We start from the raw sequence: 25246 nt of genomic DNA, 5'->3' as shown, positions 1-25246 counted from the left end.
CTGACTTGACATTCTGGCAATCCGGCGCATGGCCTACACAATCGTTCGTCTACAGGACGAAGCGCTTGAACGAGATGACGCAATTCTGTTCGTATGCGCAGCAGTTCAGTGAGCTGAGTCCAATTGTACACATTGAGGTGAGGTGAAATTGGGTTTAACGTCGCGTCCATGATTATTATACCTATATAGCGACGTGCATGTGTGTGTGTGTGTGTGTGTGTGTGTGTGTGTGTGTGTGTGTGTGGCTGCTTGTACTAGACCGGACTGATGCCGATTTATAGTGCTAGCTCACTGACATACCATGCCGCAGTTAAACATGAATAACCCCCTCAGATACTGACTCCGAGCCGACCAGTCCTTGTTTTAGCCCCTTTATGCCGATCGCCAGAAAGGGTAACAACAAGTTCCATTTTTTAACTTCTTTTGGTATGTCGTGGCCGGGGATCGAACCCCGGACCTTCCACTCTCCGGGCGGACGCTCTACTACTAGACTACTGAGGCGGTGTGTACAAATTGAGGTCAATTGATAAGAAATCTTTCACCCCATAGTAAGTTTAAAACTCCCATGTTAAACAACCTTCCCAATAAAACGTGGGGCTGAATGATATTAAAGAATCCTAACAGAGAGAGGGTACGGTTTTACCCCGCTTTTAGCAGTATTCCAGCAATTCCACGGCGGGGAAACACCAGAAATGGGATTCACACATTGTACCTAGGAGGGGAATCGAACCTGTGTTTTCAGCGTGACGAGAGAACGCTTTAACCACTAGGCTACCCCTGATAATAGAGAAGGTCACAGGTTAAAAAGGTTTCCACATTTAGTGAAGATTTAAGATAGAAACTGAGACACATAATTACATTTAGAAGACACGTCGAGGGAGTTATGCAAAGTTGAAAGAAGCAGTCATACAATCTCTGCCTGGTGATTACCATTAATGAGATGCAGCCTTATAAATCTAAAACCACATCTACATAAAATATTTTCATATGAAATGCCCAAGTGTTTTTACCAGGAATAGATTCAATGATTTTGTAAGTTTGGTGAGGAAATTCATGCCGTGGTATTTGAATCCTGAATCCAACTGCACTAGTACTTAACCTCTCTGGCTGTATTATGATATTACACGGAGACTCTGTCAGATTCTCCCAGAAGTACGGGGTTATGTAGTTCCTTGTTGGTTTTGATTTGCCACTTTTAATATTTCTCAAACTGGAAAACACTTCTACTTGTGTAAAAGGTTCATTTAATTCACCCATGCAGTCGTTATTGTTAGCATCATTATCTGTATCATCCAATATCATTATTTTTTTTATCGCCGCATTCAGCAATATTCCAGCTATATGATGAGGATCTGTAAATATTCGGGTCTGGAACAGACAATCCAGTGATTGACATCATGAGCATCGATCCACGCAGTTGGGATACGATGACATGCATCAACCAAGTCAGCGAGCCTGACCACCAGATCCCGTAAGTCGCCTTTTACGACAAGCATAGTCGCCTTTTACTAAGAGATACTTATCAAAGGCTGAGTTATTTTTTTTCCAGAGAAGGGGCCCTTTGTGTGTATTTATTTCACGTTTAATAACTTCGTGGATGTCATAAAGCTTTGCAGGTGCCCATCTCTTCTTAAGGCTTTATTGGATTCTTGTTTAGAGTTTATATTCACTATTATATGAACAAACAAAATTCTAATGTAACCCATGGCGGGGGGTAGTGCTAATGCTGTTTTCTCGTTTTATACTCATTGTGTTCATATACTGGTACTTCAAGCAGTTGTTTGTTACTTTGCTGTGTCCAGCCATAGCTACGATGTTTCCAGACGCTACATTCAAAGAGTATAGAGCCAAGCTACATGCCTCAATCCACATCTGTTTAAATAAAAAGACAAAATAAGAAATTTGTTGGTTAAAATAAGGATTAATTGTTACATGTGTACACAACTGAAACGATTCATTTCGAATTAGCTCCATTAAATTTCGACTAACGGGATCGGGTGGTCAGGCTCGCTGTCTTGGTTGATACAAGTCATCGATCCCAATTGCGTGGATCGATGTTCAATGTCGTTCATGATGTCAATCACCGGATTGTCTAGTCCAGACTCCATTATTTACAGACCGCCGTCATATAGTTAGAATATTGCTGAGTGCGGCGTATCACAAAACAAACCAACCTACCAACTCTATCAAATTTAAAAAAAACTAAAATGTTTTAGGCGCCGCTGTGCAGAGTTGCGTCTCTTGGGCACGCCCCAAACCTATGGTCCGAATCCCGGTTCGCCCCAATTACGTTTCTCGCTTTTCAACATCATACTTCCTGCATATCTGTTAGTGAGGAATATGATTTTACGCCGCTTTTAGCAATATTCCAGCAATATCACGGCTGGGGCCCTGCATATCAAATTTCAGGATGAGACACGCAGCAACCTGAGATTCTGTGAGCAATGTCATCGTGCCAACATAGCTGGGATCATTCATGCAATGGTTCAGCTTCGTTGGCCTTCGGAGTTACAGAGGAAATGTTGAAATTACTAATCTCAGAAACGGAAACCGCGGCACGACATAAGTTTACTTGACAACACCTTTGTTTTGATAAATATATCTGTATTATTAACTACAGAATAAATATGCAGTCTGTGGTCGAGCAGGGCACCCCTGTTCGACCCTGGTTGTGGTTCTACCAACTTAGCATATGCTTCAAATCAAGACGTCGATCTTTGTGGTTTTGTAGCTTAGTTGTTGAAGCGTTCGCTCTTCACAACGAAGGTGAGGTGAGGTGAAATGGGGTTTAACGTCGCGTCCAAGATTATTGCACTTATATAGCGACGTGCATGTACGTGTGTGTGTTTGTGTGGCTGCTTGTACTAGTCCGGACTGATGCCGATTTATAGTGCTAGCTCACTGAGATACTATGCCGCAGTTTAACATGAATACCCCACTCAGACACAGTATACTGACTCCGAGCCGACCAGTCCTTGTTTTAGCCCCTTAATGCCGAGCGCCAGACAGGGTAACAACAAGTACCATCTTTTAACGTCATTTCGTATGACGCGAACCGGGGATCGAACCCCGGACCTTCAGCTCTCCGGGCGGACGCTCTGCCACTAGACCACGGAGGCGGTCCTCACACCCAAGACTCAGGTTCTGTTTCCAATATTAGTGCAATGGGAACCATGTGTGGCGCCTATACCTGGTGTCCCCGTCGTGAATTTTGCCAACAACAGCGTACAACACAATTCATTCGCTCACACTGTGGCACAGTTTGAGCAACCATCCACGCAAACATTTCCGGAATTCCTATTCATGTGGGTACAGTACGAGTGTCTTATCTTGTACTAAATTAACGTCATTTTACGTGCGCCTTACAGTGTGTATCAAAGTATGTGTTAGAAGAAGCAGTTGTAAAAGTAACATTAGCTCAACGGCATAGTATGATTTTACTTTTGGAAATAAGTTAGCATGTTCAGTAAGGTACCATGTGATTTCCATTTGTGACAGACTTTTGTTCATTTCTTCTCAATATAGAAATGTCGATCCCATGACATCCAATGGAAAAAAAGCGATGTTACCAGCTCTGATAATAGCGGGCAGTTACCACTGAGACAGTTGGAACATTCCGAGCAGAAAAACTCGATGGATTTGTTCATCTTAACTTTCTACTTGGTACACAAGAACACATATTGTTAAAAGAATGAGTCTGTGCTGCAACCTGATTGGTTGAAAACAAGTTGTTAAATGGGATTTCAGTCCGAAATAAGAAATATACAAAGGCCAACGCAAGGGAATAATCAGTCACAATTATCTGCCGAAAGAAATATCATAGGATTAAAGGGCATTTGGAGTGACGAAATAGATATCCTGCTGAATTAACATTACGTTTGATAAATATTTTTCAGAAACACCGTACAAATTCGGTGTTAGAATTGATCTTCAGCAACCCGTGGATCCAGTGATCAAACCCGCAGACTTGGTTGATGTATGTCATCGTATCCCAAATACTCGTGATATCAATCAGTGGATTCTCAGAGTCTCGTTCATGCATTTACAAACTGCCGCCATATTGCTCAGTTCGGCCTTAAACAGCAAACAAAATGGAACAAATCTGTTGAAAGAAGAACAAACACGGTACTGCAGTTTAATAACGGAGCGTCAGCTAGAAACTGAAAGACAGGCCAAACTAATACATGATGATGAAACAGTGGACAGACCAAGAAATATAATAGAGAGGATGTAAAGTTTGAATCCCCACTAGCGGATCCTGGCAATAAAGGGACATAACCGACAGATGTTGGATACATCGCCTACCGTTTCTCACACAACTAGATCATGTGTGACAGAGTTAATGATGCAAGTGCGAGGAGGGACACTGATATAGGGGAGTATTGACGTTCAGCAGCGTTGGGTTCGAAGCTGGGTTCGAAGCTGGAGTAGACGACTCGACTTCCAAGACTCTGTGTTGGGCGGAAGTTGTCATACATGTTGTAGTCGTTATTGTCGTTCTTTTCGACAGCTTGTAGCTTCCGGAACTCCTCCATCTGAAAACATCGAAGCATGAAACATTTATGTTAAACAGAGAAAAATTATTGTTCAGCTTAGATACATAAACAATATGCTGGAGCATGGTTAAGACGATGACCTTAACCTAACCTTAACTTTTTACGGTGGATTTTGTTCTGATAAATATTTATCAAACGTAATGTTAATTCAGCAGGATAGCTATTTCGTCACTCCGAATGCCTTTTATTCTTTGATATTTATTTCGGCAAATAATTGAGACTAAATATCCGTTGGCATTGACCTTTGTTAATTTCATGTTTGGGACTGAAATCCCATTTAGCAACTTGTTTTCAACCAATCAGGTTGCAGCACACACTCATTATTTTGACAATGTGCGTTCTTGTGTAGAAAGTTAAGATGAACAAATCCAAATCACAAATCAATCTACTCGGAATGTTCCAACTGTCTCAGTGGTAACTGTCCGCTTTTATCAGAGCTGGTAACATCGCTATTTTTCCATTGGATGTCATGGGATCGACATTTCTATATTGAGACGAAATTAACAAAAGGCTGCCGCAAATGGAAATCACATGGTACCTGATTGAATCAAGACAGACATAAGATTAACAATAGATGATGATGGTAAACTATATTGAAGGGGATCCATGTCATGTATGTGAGAAGTGTTCTACCTATAATAAATTAGCGGGGAAAGACGGTAACGATGGACCGCAAGGAGCCAAGTCACCGAGCCATTCGTCACCACTCGCCCCTTTCCGTAACCTGAAAGAAGACTCGTCCCCCTATCGATGAATGTTATGTGCGAAAATACGACAAACCAATCAGAATGCGCGTATGATTTCGAGTTCTTTGTCAAATAATCCCTCAGAAATAATTTGTGATTTTACATATGTATTGCATCTAAAATTATACCCAAGACACAGTTAAATGTGTTCAGTCATACTGTATAATTCCGCACGTCCCGATGTGCTTTAAATTGCATCTGAAATATATAAAATATATGGGGAAATATATGTGAACCATTACGCAACGAGTTGACAATTGTTTTAGGTATGCCCGTTTGCGCTAAGACGGAACCCGGTCGCAAAAATGGCCATGAGAGGGGCACGAGTCGCTATTCGGCTTGTCTCGGAATAACACGAGTTGGTCACGAATGGTCACCGAGCCTGACCAACCACTCCAACTTAGACGCCGCATATGTGTTTGGAAACCGCGAGGACCATGCAGTGGCGGTGATGTGCTGATGTGGTCGACCTTGAAGAGGATGATGATGTCCTGATGATAGGACAGCATGTCCTACCCTACCTCCATCAATGAAAACAGTCCATGTGACAATTGTGAAGAATATTATGATGATGGCGATAATGATAGTGATCATTATTATCACTGACAATGACCTACCTTTGCGGCAGTGATGTTAATGGTGTCCGTGAAGAGAGTCCATATCACGGATTCCTTGCAGAATGGTGATGTCACGCTGCCAGCATAGCGGTAGAAGTTCTTGACGTTGGAAGGAAGAAGGTCTTCAAGCTTGAAAGGTGACAGTGTTGTATTTGTGCCTACAAGCAAACCATACACTGTTTAATTATCTGAACATGTAGTAAAGTGACAAGAATGGTTTGTTTTTAATGAAACTGAGTGAGTGAAAGAGTTAAATGCATCGTCTCATCGACAGTTTTTCAGCCCTATCGTGACTGGACAATGTTATACTTGAATAATAATACATTGAAACATGTCAACTACGAGCAGTACAATAACTAGCAACATGTCACATTTCATATTTTTAAAACTTGTTTAGAAAATTTAAGAGAGGAAACAATTACTCAACAACACAAGTTGAGTGAGTGAGTGAGTGAGTGAGTATGGTTTTACGCCGCTTTTAGCAATATTCCAGCAATATCACGGCGGGGGTCACCAGAAATGGGCTTCACACATTGTACCCATGTCAGGAATCGAACCCGGGTCTTCGGCGTGACGAGCGAACGCTTTAACCACTAGGCTACCCGACCGCCCCAACAACACAAGTTGAAATATGAGCTGTAGATAGCCAGCAACCAAATTTAGGCTATCATACTAGGAATGGTGGGGAATTCCGGTACCTCTGTTACTTTGTATGAAGCTGATTGACAAAATCCTAGGTGAAAATCAAATTTGAGAAAGGACACCGACAACTACAATCTGGACCATTTCCATATGGCTTTCAGACGGCAGGCTTTTTACGGTTGATATTCTAGAATAATAAATTCCAACTAAAAACGTTGAAGAGGTAAGTCTTCAAGGAGAACGGAAGATGACATCGCTTTGAGGAACGGTGCCCTGGAACAGTTAAGCACATTTGAACGAGAGAGCGTAGGCTGCTAATAGGCTATTGAATTGAAATTAGAGTTTGTAGATATTGTGGATAGTGTGGATCATGAATGGCATTGTAGGTAATGTTGAGCAGCTTGAACTTTGTGTAACTGGCAACCATTGAAGACTCTGCAATACGGGTGTGATGTGCTCTGTGGACTTACTTCTGGTTATGGTACGGGCTGTAGTGATCTGCACACGCTGCAAGTGGGTAATTGCAGATGCACAGTGTAACAAAGCGTGTGACTAAAGCCCCGCTCGCCAGGCCGTAACAACCAACTCGCTCTCGAGTTCAGTTTAGGATAAACAGGGTTCAATAATTGTCAGTGTGATGAATGGAGTGAAATTGCGAATAAATTTACCATCTGCAACAATCTTAGGCAGGGCATTGATGATGTTATCCAGAACCGTCTGATTGCTGTCCCCGATCTGTAATCGAGGTAGAGCAGAATATTATAATGCATACAGAGAGTGACGTATAGTCAAGCTGATAGTATGTGTGTGTTTGTTGTTTAACACCGAGGTCAACAATATCCCAGCTATATGAACGCGGCATGTATGTAATGAAGTTCAAACCAAACAATTAAGTGACTGATATTATGAGCAACGATCCATGTCGACGACAACCTATGAACCAAGTCACCGAGTTTGCCAAACCTATCTATTAAGTCGCCTGGTACGACCAGCATAAGTTGCCGTGAACAAATTCTAACCCGGAATCCCACGGGAGTAAGGCAGATTAAGATTATTATTATGCCAGCTATCATTACAACTGAGTGACAGATAATTATGTATTTCGTGCATCCACTGACAGGAATAGTGGCTTACACAATCAAGTGGTGAATCTGAACTGACTGATACACATCTACAAACAATCAATTATTATTTTATTGAAAGCTTCGATTAACGCTGATTCTAAATGGGTTCGATTCCAGACATTGGTACAATGTGTGAAGCCCATTTCTGGCGTCCCCCGCCGTGAGATTGCTGGAATATTGCCGAAAGTGGCGTAAAACCATACTCTCTCATTCATTAATGTACTTGGAGGCATAAATAACACAACTTTCAGATTCAAACAATTATTTACACTTTAAACATGTGGTTGTACACAACCTTCAGTCCTGAAAATGAATTTAGAAATTTGATTCTGCGCGTTAACGTCGTGAAAATATATGTCACTGAGGGGTTTTTATGCAGACAGGTCACCTTTTCTTAATAGCATTAGGCCATGGTGTATGCATGCAGTGGCATGCAGAAACGTCGGATATAGGGTGTCTCGAACTGATTAGGTACGTACAACATCTTCATCTATAATAGTCAAGCGATTAAGAGGTACCAAACTTAAGGAACCGAGAACAATGGGGACTCCGACAACTTCGTACTTGGGATGCAAACGTGACATTTCGTAAACAAGGTCCGACATTATTATTATTATTATTATTATTATTATTATTATTATTATTATTATTATTATTATGTACAGATCAAAATAACTAAATACAGCAAAGAGGGTTTGGGTGATCCTGGCACAGTCAGGCTGGTTAGGCTTATCATCACCCGAGGGCCCTTGGCCCCCTCTACATGCAGCCCAGACACTTCTCCCTTTGCCTAGTCAAACCCAGCCAGAACTTTTCGGAGAATGTGAAGACTCCCTAACACTGTAGCCTTCTGCAATAACAAAATTATCAGAAGGGCTGTATTCCTGGTAGCAAACCCGGATACTCTTCCAATGTCAGTCAACAGATTGGAAGATTCCAAACCTAAGGGGGGGGGGGGGGGGCGGTCGGGTAGCCTAGTGGTTAAAGCGTTCTCTCGTCACGCCAAAGACCCGGGTTCGATTCCCGACATGGGTATAATGTGTGAAGCCTATTTCTGGTGTCCCCCGCCGTGATATTGCTGGAATATTGCTAAAAGCGGCGTAAAACCATACTCACTCACTCACCCAAACCTAAGGCACCGAGAACAATGTGGAGTCGGACAACTTGGTACTTGGGACGCGGGATCCGCATATTTGCCATGTTTTCCTGAATCTTGTCAATCACATTAATGTAAAAGGGACAGAAAATTCAATGATATAAATGATTTCATGGGATTTATCAAAAAGGACAAGATCAGGTTTGTTAGCCTGGATAGGTCTGAGACTATATACGGGCCTGTCTCAAAGAAATTTGTATTTATCATTTTCCATGACACCCTCTACATATTCTAGGTCGTACCATGGATGAACCTATGAGTCAAAACTACAAGCATGGTGAAGACGATAACCGAGCTACTCAATCATGTCGCTTAAGATACTGTGTTTGTGCCAAGGCTGGGCATCGACTGACAATGTGTTGGACAGTCTCATAAAATCAATTGCATAATCTACATTACATTATTATTATTGTTATTGTTATTGTCATTATTATTATAACGAAGAGCATAGTTGTGAGTGAGAAATATTACCTCAAAGAAGAAGCCCCAAACTGCGAGGCCATCAGCCTTATCCACTGCGTCCAGTAAAGTGCCATATGCTGTCTTGTAGTTAACAATGTGCATCTGAAAACATAATGCTGAGTAACACCAACTGCGATCAGCAACTTCTTCAAACAACACATCATTGATATTTTGGTTAGATTTGACTTTTGACCGGGATTTTGGTTTGAGATCAGCATTTCATTTTTCTTTTTTTCATATATTTTGTAGCTCATTCATTTTATTGAAAAAAAAGTAACGAAGTGTGTTCTTTGGACACCTGTCTTCTGAACAAGATGGTTGGATCACAGGTCAGCAGAGTAGCAAGTTAGGGATCAATCATTTGAAAAGGGAACATTTAATTCCAGCAAACAGGGATGCCACTACTCAAATCACTTAGCATCAAGTGTCGTGTTTTTTTATGAATGTTCGCAGATAAAGGTTATCACGCTTGTGTGTTTGGGGATGGTAAATATCCTGCATTAGGAATACACATTGTATTTAGCGAGCCTTAGAGAGCTTAATACATAGTGTTTATTCCTAATACAGGATATTTACCATTCCCAAACACACAAGCGTGATAACCTCTTATCATATAATGTCATTCTTTAATTCTATGTTTCAAAATCGCTTTCCCTCTGTCACAAACATTACCGAAACATTGCGAGTTTTCCTGGAATGCGCGCATTAATATTTATTACGTCACAGGGTAAGTGATGTGTCTATCGGACAGTGACAGTAGCCAATATAGTTCCAACTGAAATCTGTTTCTTATACAGTGGCGAAGCAACATATACGCAAAACAACAATTGTTTTTAATCGCCTTTCGCGGCAATCCATCGGTCTGTCCGCTAGAGTAACTGCCCTTTGTCAAAGGGAAGCTACTCTAACCCTAGTCTATGAGACGTCACGGCCACGGTCAGACGTTTTTGACAGTCGGTCTGTCATGTCAAAACGTTAAGAAGTGTAGTCAGATGTACACACAGCGACAAAACGAAACAAGGTAACAATTCAAACATATTTCGGCCAAATCCAACTATTCTAATTTGTGGAGAAGGTTTCAAGCCGCAGATGTCTACAGGCACAGATATGGCTACTGATCCCGCTTGGCTAGGCCTCGTGCCCTCGCTAAATTGTTTCGAAATTTATATCTCCAAAGTTGCCAAAACTTATAAAATGCCTTAGCTACGTCACAGTTAGACACTGATTTTCAGTATATTAGACTATTCTTTTGATAATGATAGCAATTATCCCTGTAGTTTATCCAGATTCCCGATTGTTAATTCTGACTCGATCGCCGAATGACGAGGGCGACGCCATGTTTGTTTATAAACACTGAAAGTAGTCCCTACTTGACCTTTGATATTTGCATCTCTATCCGCATATGACCCCAACGGATATCGTTTTTATCCGTTGGCTTTATCCTGCCGAGAAACCTACCCATTATATGATAAATACAAGTATACATAGGATGCAACCAATGAGATCGGACGTGAGTACATATACTGATTTCAGAACACATCACCTCTTCACTTATGCCATTTGATTGAATATGTCAAAGAATGCTGATATTACAAAGTGCAGGATTGCTGTTTGCCTACCTCCATGGGAAATGTTTTCCCATCCAACGTGTGCTCTGACCCCTTAAAGTTTCTTTTACCCCAGTGAAAGTGCAGCTGGGCAGTTGTGTAATCTCCGCTCAGACCGCCCCCCGACACACTAAGAGCTGCCCCGGAGATATCCATCTGGGCTGCAGAACGAAGCATGAGAAACTGATCGTTCTCTTTCCATCATATACCATTTCTTCACAAAAATATGCTGATATGCAAGACGTGCTTATCCTTCTCGCAACATCTAGTGTCATCACTGATTTTCAGTGACCCATTCATATATTTTTTACCGCTATTTTGCCTGTTACGACCCTTGGAAACTGTTTCGGTGTATAATCGAGACTGGTTATGGTCTGTGGCGATTTATAGTAACAGACCATACCTGACAGAAACTGACGTGATAAAGAAAATACAGCAACAAGGCTTTCCTGCTCATTTAAATTTCTGCATGACCTCCTTGCATCATGTTCATTAAACTACGACTTTATTTAATTTATGCATAACTTGCTGTGTAGGGGGTCACACAAACGAAAGTTTCACATATCACAAAACACAACAACATATCAAATGTATTTTGGGGCAGATCACAAATAATATGCACGTGGCACTATAAAGATGCATGCAGAACGAATGTGTTATTGGCCAAAAAGACATTTTTATTATGGCTGCTGTGGACGTTGCCCAGATGAGACTTCTGTACTTAGGTTTAAGAGAAACCACATATCTACGCATATTTTCAGTTTCGAAGGTATTGTACTTGATGATTTAAAAAATGTGAGAGTTCACATGGACTGACGTACTGATGGCATATTCTCACCATCTCCCAAGCTGTTCAAACAGTTGTATACTACGTGTACTGTCTTGTCGAGACTCGATTATTTACAGACTGCCATCATATAGCTGGAATATTGCTGAGAGTGGCTTTAAACAACAAACAAACAGAACATGCACATAATGAATAGTTTTATAGGCCGGAAGAGCCAGATAGACACAGAAATAAGAAAACGTAATAAGTTCGATGAATTGGAAGTTTACTTGACAATGTGATACCAATGGTGAGAACCTGTAAGTCCTTGCAAGAACATTCAATCTTCTAAAATTCTGCTTTCCCTTACTTGTGTCAAAGTCAGTTTCCAGTTATTCATCATGACAATATTGTATCCCAATGATTTGGTTTCCTGAATGTATGCATGAGGATATTGTCTGTAATTATATCTACACAAGATGTTTCACGTCCAGATCTATGCTGGGCACAAGACACGGAGCACCTGCCAGCACTGTAAATGTACATTTTATGTGACCATGACCCCAAGAGACGTACTGCTTTTTACTTCTTTAACATCAACCAGTTTTCGTTAATAGACTGTAAAGGAAACGTCATTGCATCACCTGTATGACCAGTGTTCTTCAGGAGGAGAGTGACATTAGTTATGTCATAATTGTGCATTGTGAAACTGTCGTAGCTCGTGACCTTGGCGTGTTTTGGCTGGATGTTGATAGGAGATTGCTGGCTGCCCTCACACGTTGCGCTAACATTGTTCCAGTGGCTGGGTCCTGAATAGACAAGGAGTACTTAATAATATAGACATGTAGATCGTTGTACCACTGTATATGTTACAGATATGATGAAGTAGTTCATTTTAAACATATGTTTGAAGATTATTGAAGATTAACAATAATAATAAAACAGATATATTTCTTTCTTGCTTGAGCGTTGTAGCCATAGTTGCTGACGTGTTTAAAATACTGTTTTACCTCTTAAGGTGACAACTTCGTCTTTATGGTTCACTTTGTTTGAAAATAAACTGCTGATGTAAAACAGTTTTATAGTTTATAGGACCTTCATCAATTGACTGAGAATATCAGTCTTCGCACAGGCAACAATAAGTGAAATAGAAAAGGACTTACCTCTCTTACCAAAGTAACCCCACGGGGCATCAGCTACATGAATAATAAGACATGAATATATGGACAATAGGAAAAACGCCTTTTTTTGGTAACATAATAAGTTTTTAAATGTGAATGAGTCATATATATGCTAATAATCCGCTCTTTTTAGTCACATGAGTTCACTGAGAAACCAATACATAAAATGCTGGACTTCCTCATTGAAAACGTCTATGTACAGAGACACCAGGTGGCGCTGATGGTGGCAGGTTGGGTTTCATCGGAGCTCCGGGAGCGCCGTTGTGTGGATGATGTTCTCAATAATCACAGTGTTTTCCACGAACATAAATCGTCATTTAACAAAACTTGGAATCCGTATTGACCAAAGAAGGTGGTCGCACTTCGATGTTTAATTGTTTCTTGTTTAACGCCGGACACAGCAGTATTCCAGCTATATGTCGGCGGTATGTAAATAATCGAGTACCTGGACCTGACAATCCATCGACGACATGACACGATGACATGCATCAACCAAGTCACCCGATCCCGTTAGTCGCCTTTTACGGCAAAAATGGGTTGCTGAAGTCCTATTGTACCCCGGATCTACACGGGTCCCAAACACAGTGAATAACATTCTATACCAAACACAGTCAACAATATTCTATACGAATGTACAATACTATCGGAACAAGGTGGAGCTGTGTTGGCTGCCGTCTCACATAGATATTCATGGAAATGAAAAAGTAGACACATGCCATTCAGTAAACCAGGGATAAAAAGCAAAATTCACCCCAAGATCCACTAATTGTCATACTCATAGTCGAAGGAAAGTAAAGTTATAGCAGTCAACGTCTCAGGCTCGGTCACAAAAAGCTTTCTGACAAGGTATCTTACGATCAACCCGAATCCATTGCTCACTTGTTACTGGAATGTCAAGACCATTCCCTAGCCCGAGCTGGTCAAAACACGAATTGCAGTTGATTCGCTATCTGTCATATATCTCCTAAGCGAAAGACGAAATAGCAAAGGCCAAACTAACTCTATTTCCGAGAGATGGTCAGCTACTCGAATGTATATAAATAGAGCAGCCAAAGAAACTCTCAGTTTCTCAAAATCGAAATCAATACGAAAATAGAAATGTTATCGGTACAAGAACAGATATATTATAAATACTAAAACTCACAATAGATATGTGTACCCTTCTCACACACATGTCTCTCAAAGAGACAGGTCACACGAAGTTGCTGAGGCAGAAGGCGACCTCTTTGGCACTAAAAGCGACAACAACAACGCTTACGAAGTAAAAGAAGTCATCCATAAAAGGTGAGGTGAGGTGAAGTAGAGTTTAAAGTCGCGTTCAAGTAGTTGCACTTGTATCGCGACGTGCATGCGCGCGTGTGTGTGTGGCTGTGGCTGCTTGTACTAGTCCGGACTAATGCCGATTTTAGTTGCTAGTCGACTGAGATAACATGCCGCAGTTTAACACGAATACCCCACTCAGACACAGTATACTGACTCCGAGCCGACCAGTTCTTGTTTTAGCCGATCGCGAGACAGGGTAACAACAAGTTTCATCTTTTAACGTCTTTTGGTATGACGCGGCCGGGGACATAGCCCCCGAACTTCCACTCTCCGGGCGGGCGCTCTACCACGAGGCAATGGAGGCGATCTTATCCATAAAAAGTATCTTGTATTTAAAGCATAGCACTCTCCATTGTGGTGAACAAGAAAGACGACAAATCACATGTGTTATACAGCAGAGAATGATCTTCTTCTGGGCCAAACTTGTAACTGCTAAATCTACTGTATTTGTCTAGAACAATTTTCCAAGATAACGTGTTTTAATATAAGCGGACTTACTATATAAACCTCTCGCTAAATAACCTTGGCTTAAGTTATGTGTTGAGTGATGAATCCTTTCCTAGCCTTCAATGGTTATATGTAATACTAAGCAGATCCGGGGTAGAATAGGTCTTCAGCAACCCATGCTTGGCGTAAAGGGCGACTTTGCTTGTCGCACTAGGCGACTAACGGTATCAGGTGGTCAGGCTCGCTGACTTGGTTGATGCATGTCATCGATCCCAATTGTGTAGATCGATGCTCATGATATCAATCACTGGATTGTCTGATCCAGACTTGATTATTTACAGACCGCCATCATATAGCTGGAATATTGCTGAGTGCAGCGTTAAACAACAAACCAACCAACATAATGAGCAAGCTATTACGGATCAGTTTAAACAGCTTTGGTCTGCTTATGCATCAAATTCTGCTAAAGGTATATTTTACAGGCTCTTCAAAGAATACCTGTTATTTAAAAACTATTTACTGAGTCTCCAATCCCGGATATTCAACTTTAGAACATAGTGGCACGTGGTCCTGTGTAGAGCACACATGTCACATGTTAAGTTAAGCAAGGGAGGGTAAATGTGACCGTAAACCTTCCAGCGCCTCACAGGCAGCTTGGGTTGCATACTCCCCAGGGACAAGGCGAATGACAATCAAGTCCCCACTGATCCATTGACTGGGGTAATAATAGTGAGGCGCTGTGAGCATAACAAATGCATATATTATTTATGTAACCATAGATTACCAGGTGAGAAGGGTCGATTGATTCATTTCCCGCGCCATGGGAGACTATTTTTATGATGCAATAGAAATAATTCGGGTGATGAATATCATTATTACTTACATGCCCCTACTTTCCCCCCTACAGAATTAGATCTGTTCATGCTAAGTTTATAGCAAGATCTAATGTTATTAAATTAAATAGTCTCTTGGACACTAGTGAGTGAGTGAGTGAGTGAGTGAGTGAGTTTGGTTTTACGCCGCTTTGAGCAATATTCCAGCAATATCATGGCGGGGGACACCAGAAATGGGCTTCACACATTGTACCCATGTCGGGAATCGAACCCGGATCTTCGGCGTGACGAGCGAACGCTTTAACCACTAGGCTACCCGACCGCCCCTCTTGGACACTCATAATGTATTACAATTACAAATGTTATCACGTTCCATTGCTATTATCATGTAATTTTAATAAGGTAATATTGTTTAACAACTACTGCTGATATATTAAGAATAATGCATTGTACATACCCACCTGGGCGTGCTATCTGCTATTTATATTCGTATTTATTCTTCATTTGTCATTGTAGACTTGAAGACTATTTACTAAGTCTCCCGCCTCAGCTATTTATACAATCTATACAGTTTAGAACATACAATGGAAGATTACCAGTTGAGAAGGGCAGATACATTAGATATACCTATATATAGTAATATATAGTAAGCCTTGATGCGAATGAGTTAAATTTAATTTTTAACATGAATAGTGTGCCGTGTGTCAGAATTGTAAAGGTTATAAGGAATAACTATTCTGAAAACTATGAAGTATTATCATTGTTTGAAAACCGACACTGTTCATGTTGTTGGCTATTATGCACACCAACACTATCTAATAAGTCCATCTCAGCTGGGGCGGTCGGGTAGCCTAGTGGTTAAAACGTTCGCTCGTCACGCCAAAGACCCGGGTTCGATTCCCGACATGGGTACAATGTGTAAAGCCCATTTCTGGTGTCCCCCGCCGTGATATTGCTGGAATATTGCTAAAAGCGGCGTAAAACCATACTCACCACCGCCACCATCTCAGCTGATTATAACTTCTGTAGTGTCTCGACCATGTAATCAAAGATCTGTTGAGAAGGACCGATGGATTAGATACCCTTATACCAAGTATCTAGTAATACCTAAAGTTAATGTGTTAATGTCATTTTGAAAACTGATAACGCGTTAGAATTACAAATAACTGCATTTCGAAAACCATAAAGTAATATTATTGTTTAACAACTGTTGCTGTTGATGAGGTAGAATATCATGTACACACCTACACCTGCCAAAACCTCCATTAATTTATTTCCCTTCATATAACATTGTAGACTTGAAAACTTTTTATTAAGTCCTTTTCCCCAGCTATTGACACCTTCAGTAAATTTAAAACAATGCAATTAAAGTTCATTTCGAATGTTAAAATTGAATCAGAATTACAAATGTTATTACAAATAACTGTTATTATTTTGAAAACCATGATGTAATATCATTGTCTAATAACTGTTGCTGTTGATTAAGTAGACTATCATGTACACAACTTCACCTGTCAGTACCACCCCCAAGTCAAATTTGTACTCATGGAACACTTCATAAGGTCACTGTAAATGATCTGAAACTGTAATAAAGTGAATTTGAATTTGAGTTTAACTTGTTAAATTTGGGGTTAGACATTTTGGCAAGAAACAGGCATCCCCATGGACACCAATTATTCTGACCTTCTAGCTGATCCGTTTCTTTATGCATAGGAATCGGAATTTCTGTTCGGATTGGCAAAGTCAAAACAGGATAAGTTGGTAAAAAAATTTGACTTAAGCTTCAGGTATATGGATGAACTGCTTTCGTTCAATAACCATCAAATAGCCAATTCCCTTCCACTGATTTACCCACCTGAATTAGAAATAAAGGAGACCACTGACCTACGCATCACCTGTTTCATATTTAGATCTATGCATACAAATTCAGATTGACAAAACACTCCACAAGACTGTATAACAAGAGGGATAACTCTGGTGCCACTGTCAATCTTGACAAAATTTCTCTCTACAGCATACAGCTTTCTGTCTTTTCGTGACATTTTGTTAGAAGTAAAAGTGTCATTCACTAAGCCAAAGACTTTGCTTGAATTCACATTGCTTATAAAAAAACATCAGTGAAATAAAGCGACAAAACCCTTTCCATTTCCAATAGAAATCTCGATTGTACGATCCGACCATATCATGAACATGTGTGTTTATGAATCATGGATTTAGTAACGATACCAGGTGTTCATGAAAAGGTGAGCATATCCTACCCAACCGGTCGCGTCAGTCACAAACACATGCAAAGTCAAGTCAATTGTTCACCTGAACAAAACACGGGAACATGTGGTACAAGTTCAAAATAGGGAATTGCATCGGACATCAGTTTTGCGACTGATGTGTTGAATTTGGAAATGTCCTCCACATGTCTACCATAAAACGTTTTGAAAGATTCACTGAGGCCTTGCATGTTGTAACCTTTGTCAAACAACTTCTGAGCAAGAGTCGTATGACGTTCTTTAAAATCTTGGGGAGAAAGGGCATGCTCGATTGACTATGCTTGTCGTAGGTGGCTACTAACTGGATTGGGTGGTCAGGCTCACTGACTTGGTTGATGCATGCCATCGATCCCAATGGCGTGGATCGATGTTCATGATATCGATCACTGGCTTTTCTGGCCCAAACTCGATTATTTACAGAATGCCATCATATAGCAGGAATATGGCTTAAACAACAACAACAACAAAAACATATCGATCCACGGATAATGACTCTAGCACCTCACCCAGAACTACGAAATGTAGGTCACATTTAACAGGTCTAGAAGATATAAAAAAAACGGTCTTAATATAAACAATTCATAATACTCGCTTTTGTGTCTTTAAAATTATTCCAAGTTAATGTCCACTTCCACATGAAATTATGAAGGCACTTACCAATTCTTCAACACGGCGGCAAACTATTTATTCGTCATTTTTTTCTCAAAAAAATACAGAGCCATTTTTAAAACAATGTGAACAATATTGGTTTCAATTCATTCCATGTTTTACTTCTTACGACATATTTTGGACTAGATATCAATCTTTATTAAAGTACTTAAGAGGTCCCAGGCCTATAGTACATGTGACAGAGATGTTGCACACAATTGTAACTATTATTTACAGATTTGGTTCTATATAACAGTGCGTAGAATATGTACATGGCTAAGTTTTGCATTATTAATTTATCTAGACTGTTTAACAATTGCCGGAATTTCACAATATTTGGATCGTTAAAGTAGTATACAGGAATACATTTTTCTCACAGTGGAGTAAAATGGACATACAAGCATAAAGTGATATTCATCCCCTATATCTTGGCTATTACACATTTTACATAATCGTTCTGACCTTGGAGTTTTTGTGTATCTCCCACTCTCGATGCATAAATCATGGGGTGAACATCGAAATCTTGCCAATGAATTGCGGTACATGTATTTCTTTATATTTACATAAAACAAATACTGTTCAGAGTATATATGAGTTTAAGACATGTTCCAGTTATATATACTTTTAAGAAACCTTTATCCCTCTTATTATTATGGTAAACCTGGCACATGTCGTGTATATCAGGGTTAAATAAAAACAACTAACAACACATCGAGAAATTTAAGAACCAGTAGACCAAATATGGTATAAACAAGTGTTTAAAAAAAGAAATGCATGTACTTCCTATTCAGTTACCCATAAGTCCCACAGACGTTTTAGAAACCTTTTACAAATAAACCACAGCCGGCGACAGTGGCCAAAATGAGTTATTTTTATTTGTTATCCAGCCATGGATAACAGATGGCGACTGCTACAGCAAAAACAACACTCTGTAACATCACTTCTCATCCCAAATAGTGGTTACACGTCAGTGATTAGCTGTTACGTCAGAGATCTAATGCAACAGAAGTGGGGCACCCACGTAGATATTAAAACATTGAATGAACTTAAACATTGTTCTTTACACCCACTTGGCGATGTCGCTGTGATTTGTTTCCCTTGTGACGAGAGAATCACAGTCATGCATGTCCTGCTCGACTTTGTTGATTTTTCCATCACAGGGGATAAATATTTCAAAGCATCATCAATCAATGAGCTTTCTAACAACGTTAGTACTCTTTAAATCAATTGTAATTTCAAACAAATTGCTTTCATAGCAAACAATTTTGATATACATATGTTTTATAAAAAGTAAATGACCTTTTTTTTTAAATTGAAAGAATAAGATAGAAAGGGAGATTGTTAGTTGCTGTACCCTCCAATGGGTTGACGTAGTTAGACCACACCATTCAAAGTTTGTTTCTACAATCACCAGTAACTCTAGGGTGGCGTGTGGTTTCTGGTTGCAAAATGGCTTAAGGTTTAAGGTTATGAATTTAACGCAGGTGCGACCGAGTCTCCGCACTGGGACCACATAAATATGTTGCATCATTTTAGGGCTAAATCATGTATTTGAAATAACTATTGGCATATCGTCTCTCGATTCTACTTCATAATAAGCCTCTAATTAAAAATTTAAAGTAGATAAACATCAGTTGCAAACTTGCATGACATTTTTTTTTGTGGGGGAAATTTATTCAAGTGAAGCCAGTTCAAAGAAGTAATGCATGTACAATCAGAAATCTTTTTTTATTTTGGTACAAACTATTTATAATCATTGACACCAACAACATAGGCGAGTAGTCGCTTATAACCTACATAACCGGTCTGATAACAAGGATTGGTTCATACACGATTGGTTGATTAATATTTAGATCACACACCTAACCGGATGTACTTTACCGAGCGAGCAACGACGTCATATATGAGGATAGTGCAATACAATAGGCGAAGTCAGCGATAGGGTTATGGAGCGATTAAATGCCAGGTATGTCATTTCTCATTTCTGCAGCATGGTATGTCACTTTGGTGTTGTAAGCATGGAGTGACACATGACATTACCACGACACAAGTGATATAACATGCTTACCACAAAACAAATGAAATATCATTCTTACCACTAAAACCAAGTGACAAGTAATGCTCACCAAACACAAGTGACATATCATGCCTACCACAAAACAACTAACATAACATGCTTACCACAAAATGCAAATTACATATCGTGGGTACCACAAAAAAGTGACATATGCTTTACACGAAACCCGCAATATGTCATGCTCACTGAAAAACAACTAACATATGCTTACCACAAAACACGTGACATGTCATGCTCACTGCAAATACATGTCTCTAACATATGCTTACCATAAAACAAGTTGCATATGCTTACCACAAAACAATTGAAATGTCATGCTCACCACTAAAAACCGACATGTCATGCTCACCACTAATAGACGGGAAGCCTAGTGCATTTTGGACAAACGAACAAGGTACCAATATCCGAGCATAGGGACATTTATTGTGTAACACAACATATTCATATATGGATGTCTGCCGGGGACCCCCTGCTGCGTGTGGCCCCTGGCCCCCCAAAAGAATGGACCATACAAGGGCTGGATCAAACATTGGAGGTATAACATGAAAGTAAGTGTAAATGAACTGGTTCATCTCACAGAGTACAGAATGGGCCACACCAGACAAATCTTCCTCTGCATAAATCCTGCCAGACCCCCCTGTGAGGGTCCCAAAATTTGGGCTTGGTTTAACATTGGAGGTACCACATAACGGCATCATAAAATGAACAATTGCACTCTACTCATCACAAAATACCGATTGCCAGTCAAATCATCTTCTACATAAGGCCCGCCATACACACCCCCACCCAACCCCACACAGTTGACCCTCTGTAATCCTAGTGTGCATAATGAAACATAGGAGTCAGACGAGCATTGAACATCAGCTCTGAGAGTCAACAATGGTCAAATTTATGTTTTGTTCTTAAATATGGAAGGATTTTATTGAGATTAAAATCACGTAAGTATAAAATTAGGTCTATGAATATTAGTATTGATATCATAGATTAGGCCTATCGTTAAAATGTAATGAAAATGGCATGAATTTGATTCTTTGGAATATCTATCTGATCAGCTATAAAGTCCTCAAGGCCTGCTATAGCCTGATAGCTTGGCTATGGATTCCTATGAGCCCAAACATGCTTAGATAGGCATATGAAGCTACGTGCCATGATTATTGTATGTTGCAGAATGGTTAATGATAGTCCCCAATACCACTTGGAAATGTTTTAGGACGATAATCTGGAAAATCTGGGTGATAATTGTGTTTAAAAACCCATGATCTCTCTGCAAGTTTTATCTTCTAAAAGTTTAATTCCGGCCAAATATATCCATATCTATCAATTTTATAAAGACGTCCTCTCTTCGTTGACGAGATACTATAGCGTCTGGAAAATCAAGTCTAACCCAATGCAATGTTAATGATTGGTTGCATAGTTCTCGCTCGATCGGCCTACCTGTCGCACAAATTTAAAATGGCTTGGAAGTTTACAAATACATGTACGTTCGTACGAGTAAACTTCAGAAGAGGAACCGAATTAATAAATTAATGGTCTTAGAAAACGCTGGTTCTATTTATCGTGGCGAGAAGGTTTCTTTTAAAAATCAAGCCAGATCTCCTTTGTGTTAACATGCCCGCAGGTTTTATGTCATCAAGCATGGTTTTATCCATGCAGCATCCATTGATACGGCGCCAGAGAGTCGAGTAGTACTCCAGGCTGGAGCATTTTCCATCAGACGCACGGAGAAGACCTTTTCACGCTCGGCTATCGACTTGACCTTGGAACAGACTGTCAACAGAGATGCAGCATCACCGAGGAGTATTGTAGGGTTCCATCACTCTCGTAATGCAATAAGAAGATGGTGCATCACATCAACCCATCAAGGAATGGCTGTGACGCTGCTGCGGAGTATGACGGGGTTGGAAACAATGTAGCAGCTAACAACACAACTTCGGGCAAGCAGAATTGAGACAGACAGTCGCCAAAGGGATGCCTTGTTTAATGCAGTTACAGAATCGTGGGACCCCTTTTCACCACCAGCATCTACATCTGCCTGCCTCATGAACACCGCTACAGGAAGAGCAGCATCACAGGTAACTCAAGAATATCTGGTCACAAACTTCATGGTAAGTTCCAAGAGGAATGTACTGCAGACAACAAAAGATTACTAAAGTCCATCCCAAGGAGAAAGGTGTCCAATTTCGCACAGGAAAATTCAAAGAAGATGTGTCCCAAAGCTAAGGGAAAACCTGCTGCTGAGAGTCTAAGAGATGTTTCTACCCGCATGCTTGTTGTTATTTCAAAGAGGACGACATTCAATCTGATACATGTCAACCACTGAATATCCACTGTCTGTCACACACTCGGAAGGCTGGGGTCTCAAGACAGAAAAGAGTACGTTACTAAATAAGCTAGAGGAACTACAGGAAGGCGTCACGGAAACGCCACTTCCACTAATTGATGTGACCTTGATTGATGGTGGACTATTTATTCACTCTTTTTTATCTGCCATTGGGAGGATTATATCATATGGGCATCTCGCAAGGACACCTCTAGTGCATGTATGTGGCAGCCGAGGAAATGAGAATGTATTGTTTGACCTATCGTCCAATGTCCCTGAACGAGAGCAAGAGAAAACTACGTGAAGCTGATAATCGTCCATTCCTCATCACTGGTCCAGAGCAAGCACCAAGACAAAGCTGTCAGAAGTTACTCCAAAATGGGATCTTCAAAGAATAGTTGGCGATGTTTCTCCTTAAAGAATGGCAAGGAGATCATTATGGGTCAATCCCAGCAAACAAGACGTTGATTGCGTCATATGGTGGCGACTGCACACGTCTCACATTCAATAAGACTGATTTGAAGATGTATGTTGGATGGGGGGTCTTGCGGGCCTTTTGCAGAGGAAAGTTTGTCAGGTATGGGCCGTTTGTACTCAGTAACATGTACCTGTTCATCTAAACTTACTTTCATCTGGTACTTTGAATGTATAAATTTTACAGAGTGCATGGAGGGTTAACTTTTTGGGGAGTGTCTGGCGGGCCTTATGCAGCAGACGATTTGTCTGGCAATGGCTATTTTGTATTCAGTAGAGTGTAATAGTTCATTTTATGTTGATTTCATGTGGTACCTCCAATGTTTAACCCAGCCCAAATTTTGGGATCCTCACTGGGGGGTCTGGCAGGATTTATGCAGTTGAAGATTTGTCTGGTGTGGCCCTTTCTGTACTCTGTGAGATGAACCAGTTCATTTACACTTACTTTCACGTTATACCTCCAATATTTGATCCAGCCCTTGTATGGTCCATTCTTTTGGGGGTCCAGGGGTCACACGCAGCAGGGGGTCCCCGGCAGACATCCATATATGAATATGTTTTGTTACACAATAAATGTCCCTATGCTCGGATATTGGTACCTTGTTCGTCAGACCAAGGTGCTCTGGGCTGCTGCCCCATAAAAACGTGACATGTCTTGCTCACTACAAAACAACTAACATATGCTTACCACAAAACAAGTGACATATGCTTACCACGAAACACGTGACATGTCATGCTAACCACAAACCAAGTGACATACTATTTTTACCACAAAACATGTCATGCTTATCATTTGTGCCGTAAAAAAGCAAATTTATTTATTTTCAAAGCTCAGATATCTATGCATTCACTTTAAAAGTTTTAAATCAAATTAAAAAAAATATAATTTTTTGTTAATTTGTGTGGCTTCATAAAACAATTTTACGAAAAATATCTAATAGCTCTTATACTGTGTAATCAAGTAAGTAGATACAACATTTTATGATATTGGTGGGAGGGTTAAATACATTGCAGACGCTTTATGTATAGCTACAACAGATATCAGTAGTGGTCAAATGTGTGATGAAGGAAAGATGTATAAAGCGCTTAAGTGATGTTGTAAAGACATAGTACAATTTCAAAAAAACATCAATTCTGTAATCGATTAAATGAAATGTATATCTCAAACACTGTATTGAAAAATGCAAAGATATGTAGCGGTCTTAAAATTTCCGAGTCACGTGAAGGGATTCGAACGACGAACCTTCTGAGCCGAGGTCGGACGCACGACCAAAGAGGTTAACCCCGTCCGCAAGCTAACAAGGGTGAGGAATACATCAGCAGTATGCTTCACGGCATCCAATTACATCCAGAAACTATCAGACTATTTCTAGTTTGTTTTGTTTTAGTTTCGCCTCACCTCGCCTCTTAACTTCTTGTTTATGTACTTACCAGCGATGGTTTTATCCCAAACCAGAGGAATCACAACAAAGCTGATTGTCAATATGTAGAAGCCGCCCATCATCAACAGTGTAACGTTCAATATCTCGCCCTCTTTAATTTATAATTCGGGTATATACGATGTAACTTATTTTGCACACGGCCATCATGTGACTTGGTTAAATTGTCCCGATGATAATGTATTCATGGGGGAAAGTTGCGTGTCAAGTGACGAACACAATGCATCACAGAGCGAAAGCAATACATGAATAAGACGTTTCTGTTTCATAGAAAGTCAAATTTTACACAACACTGAATAATGACTGTGTACTTATGAAGTAACAGTGTAGGTATTATGGATCTATGTATGCACACGACCATATCATTCTAACTCCCGTTGGGCCTCAGAGGTGGTCGTTCACCAACAGGTATCTTTGATATGCTTATGATCACCAGGATAGGTCTTCAGCAACCCATGCTTGTCGTAAAAAGCGACTCTGCTTTTCGTATAAAGAGGCAGCTAACGGGACCGGGTCGTCAGGCGCCCTGACTTAGTTGATGCATGTCATCGTATTCCAATTGCG

General features: G+C 40.3%; 1 protein-coding gene across 1 annotated transcript; it reads right to left on the bottom strand.

Moving 5' to 3' along the window:
- Window positions 1-4121: 4121 nt before the first annotated feature.
- LOC124138692 (carbonic anhydrase 7-like) lies at window positions 4122-24827 on the bottom strand. The gene is made up of 8 exons (XM_046505482.2): window positions 24675-24827; window positions 12840-12872; window positions 12321-12485; window positions 10923-11071; window positions 9313-9405; window positions 7230-7296; window positions 5920-6077; window positions 4122-4535 (listed from the first exon to the last, which is right to left on the bottom strand). The coding sequence occupies exons 1-8, from the start codon at window positions 24745-24747 to the stop codon at window positions 4320-4322; spliced, it is 954 nt and encodes a 317-aa protein (XP_046361438.2). The 5' UTR covers window positions 24748-24827; the 3' UTR covers window positions 4122-4319.
- Between the last annotated feature and the right edge of the window lie 419 nt (window positions 24828-25246).

The sequence above is a fragment of the Haliotis rufescens genome, unplaced genomic scaffold (genome assembly GCF_023055435.1).
Source record: "Haliotis rufescens isolate VD_foot unplaced genomic scaffold, xgHalRufe1.0.p SCAF_15, whole genome shotgun sequence".
In the NCBI taxonomy this organism is placed as follows: domain Eukaryota; kingdom Metazoa; phylum Mollusca; class Gastropoda; order Lepetellida; family Haliotidae; genus Haliotis; species Haliotis rufescens.
The sequence above is the reverse complement of the archived record's forward strand: the minus strand, read 5'-3'. Positions and strand labels throughout refer to the sequence as shown.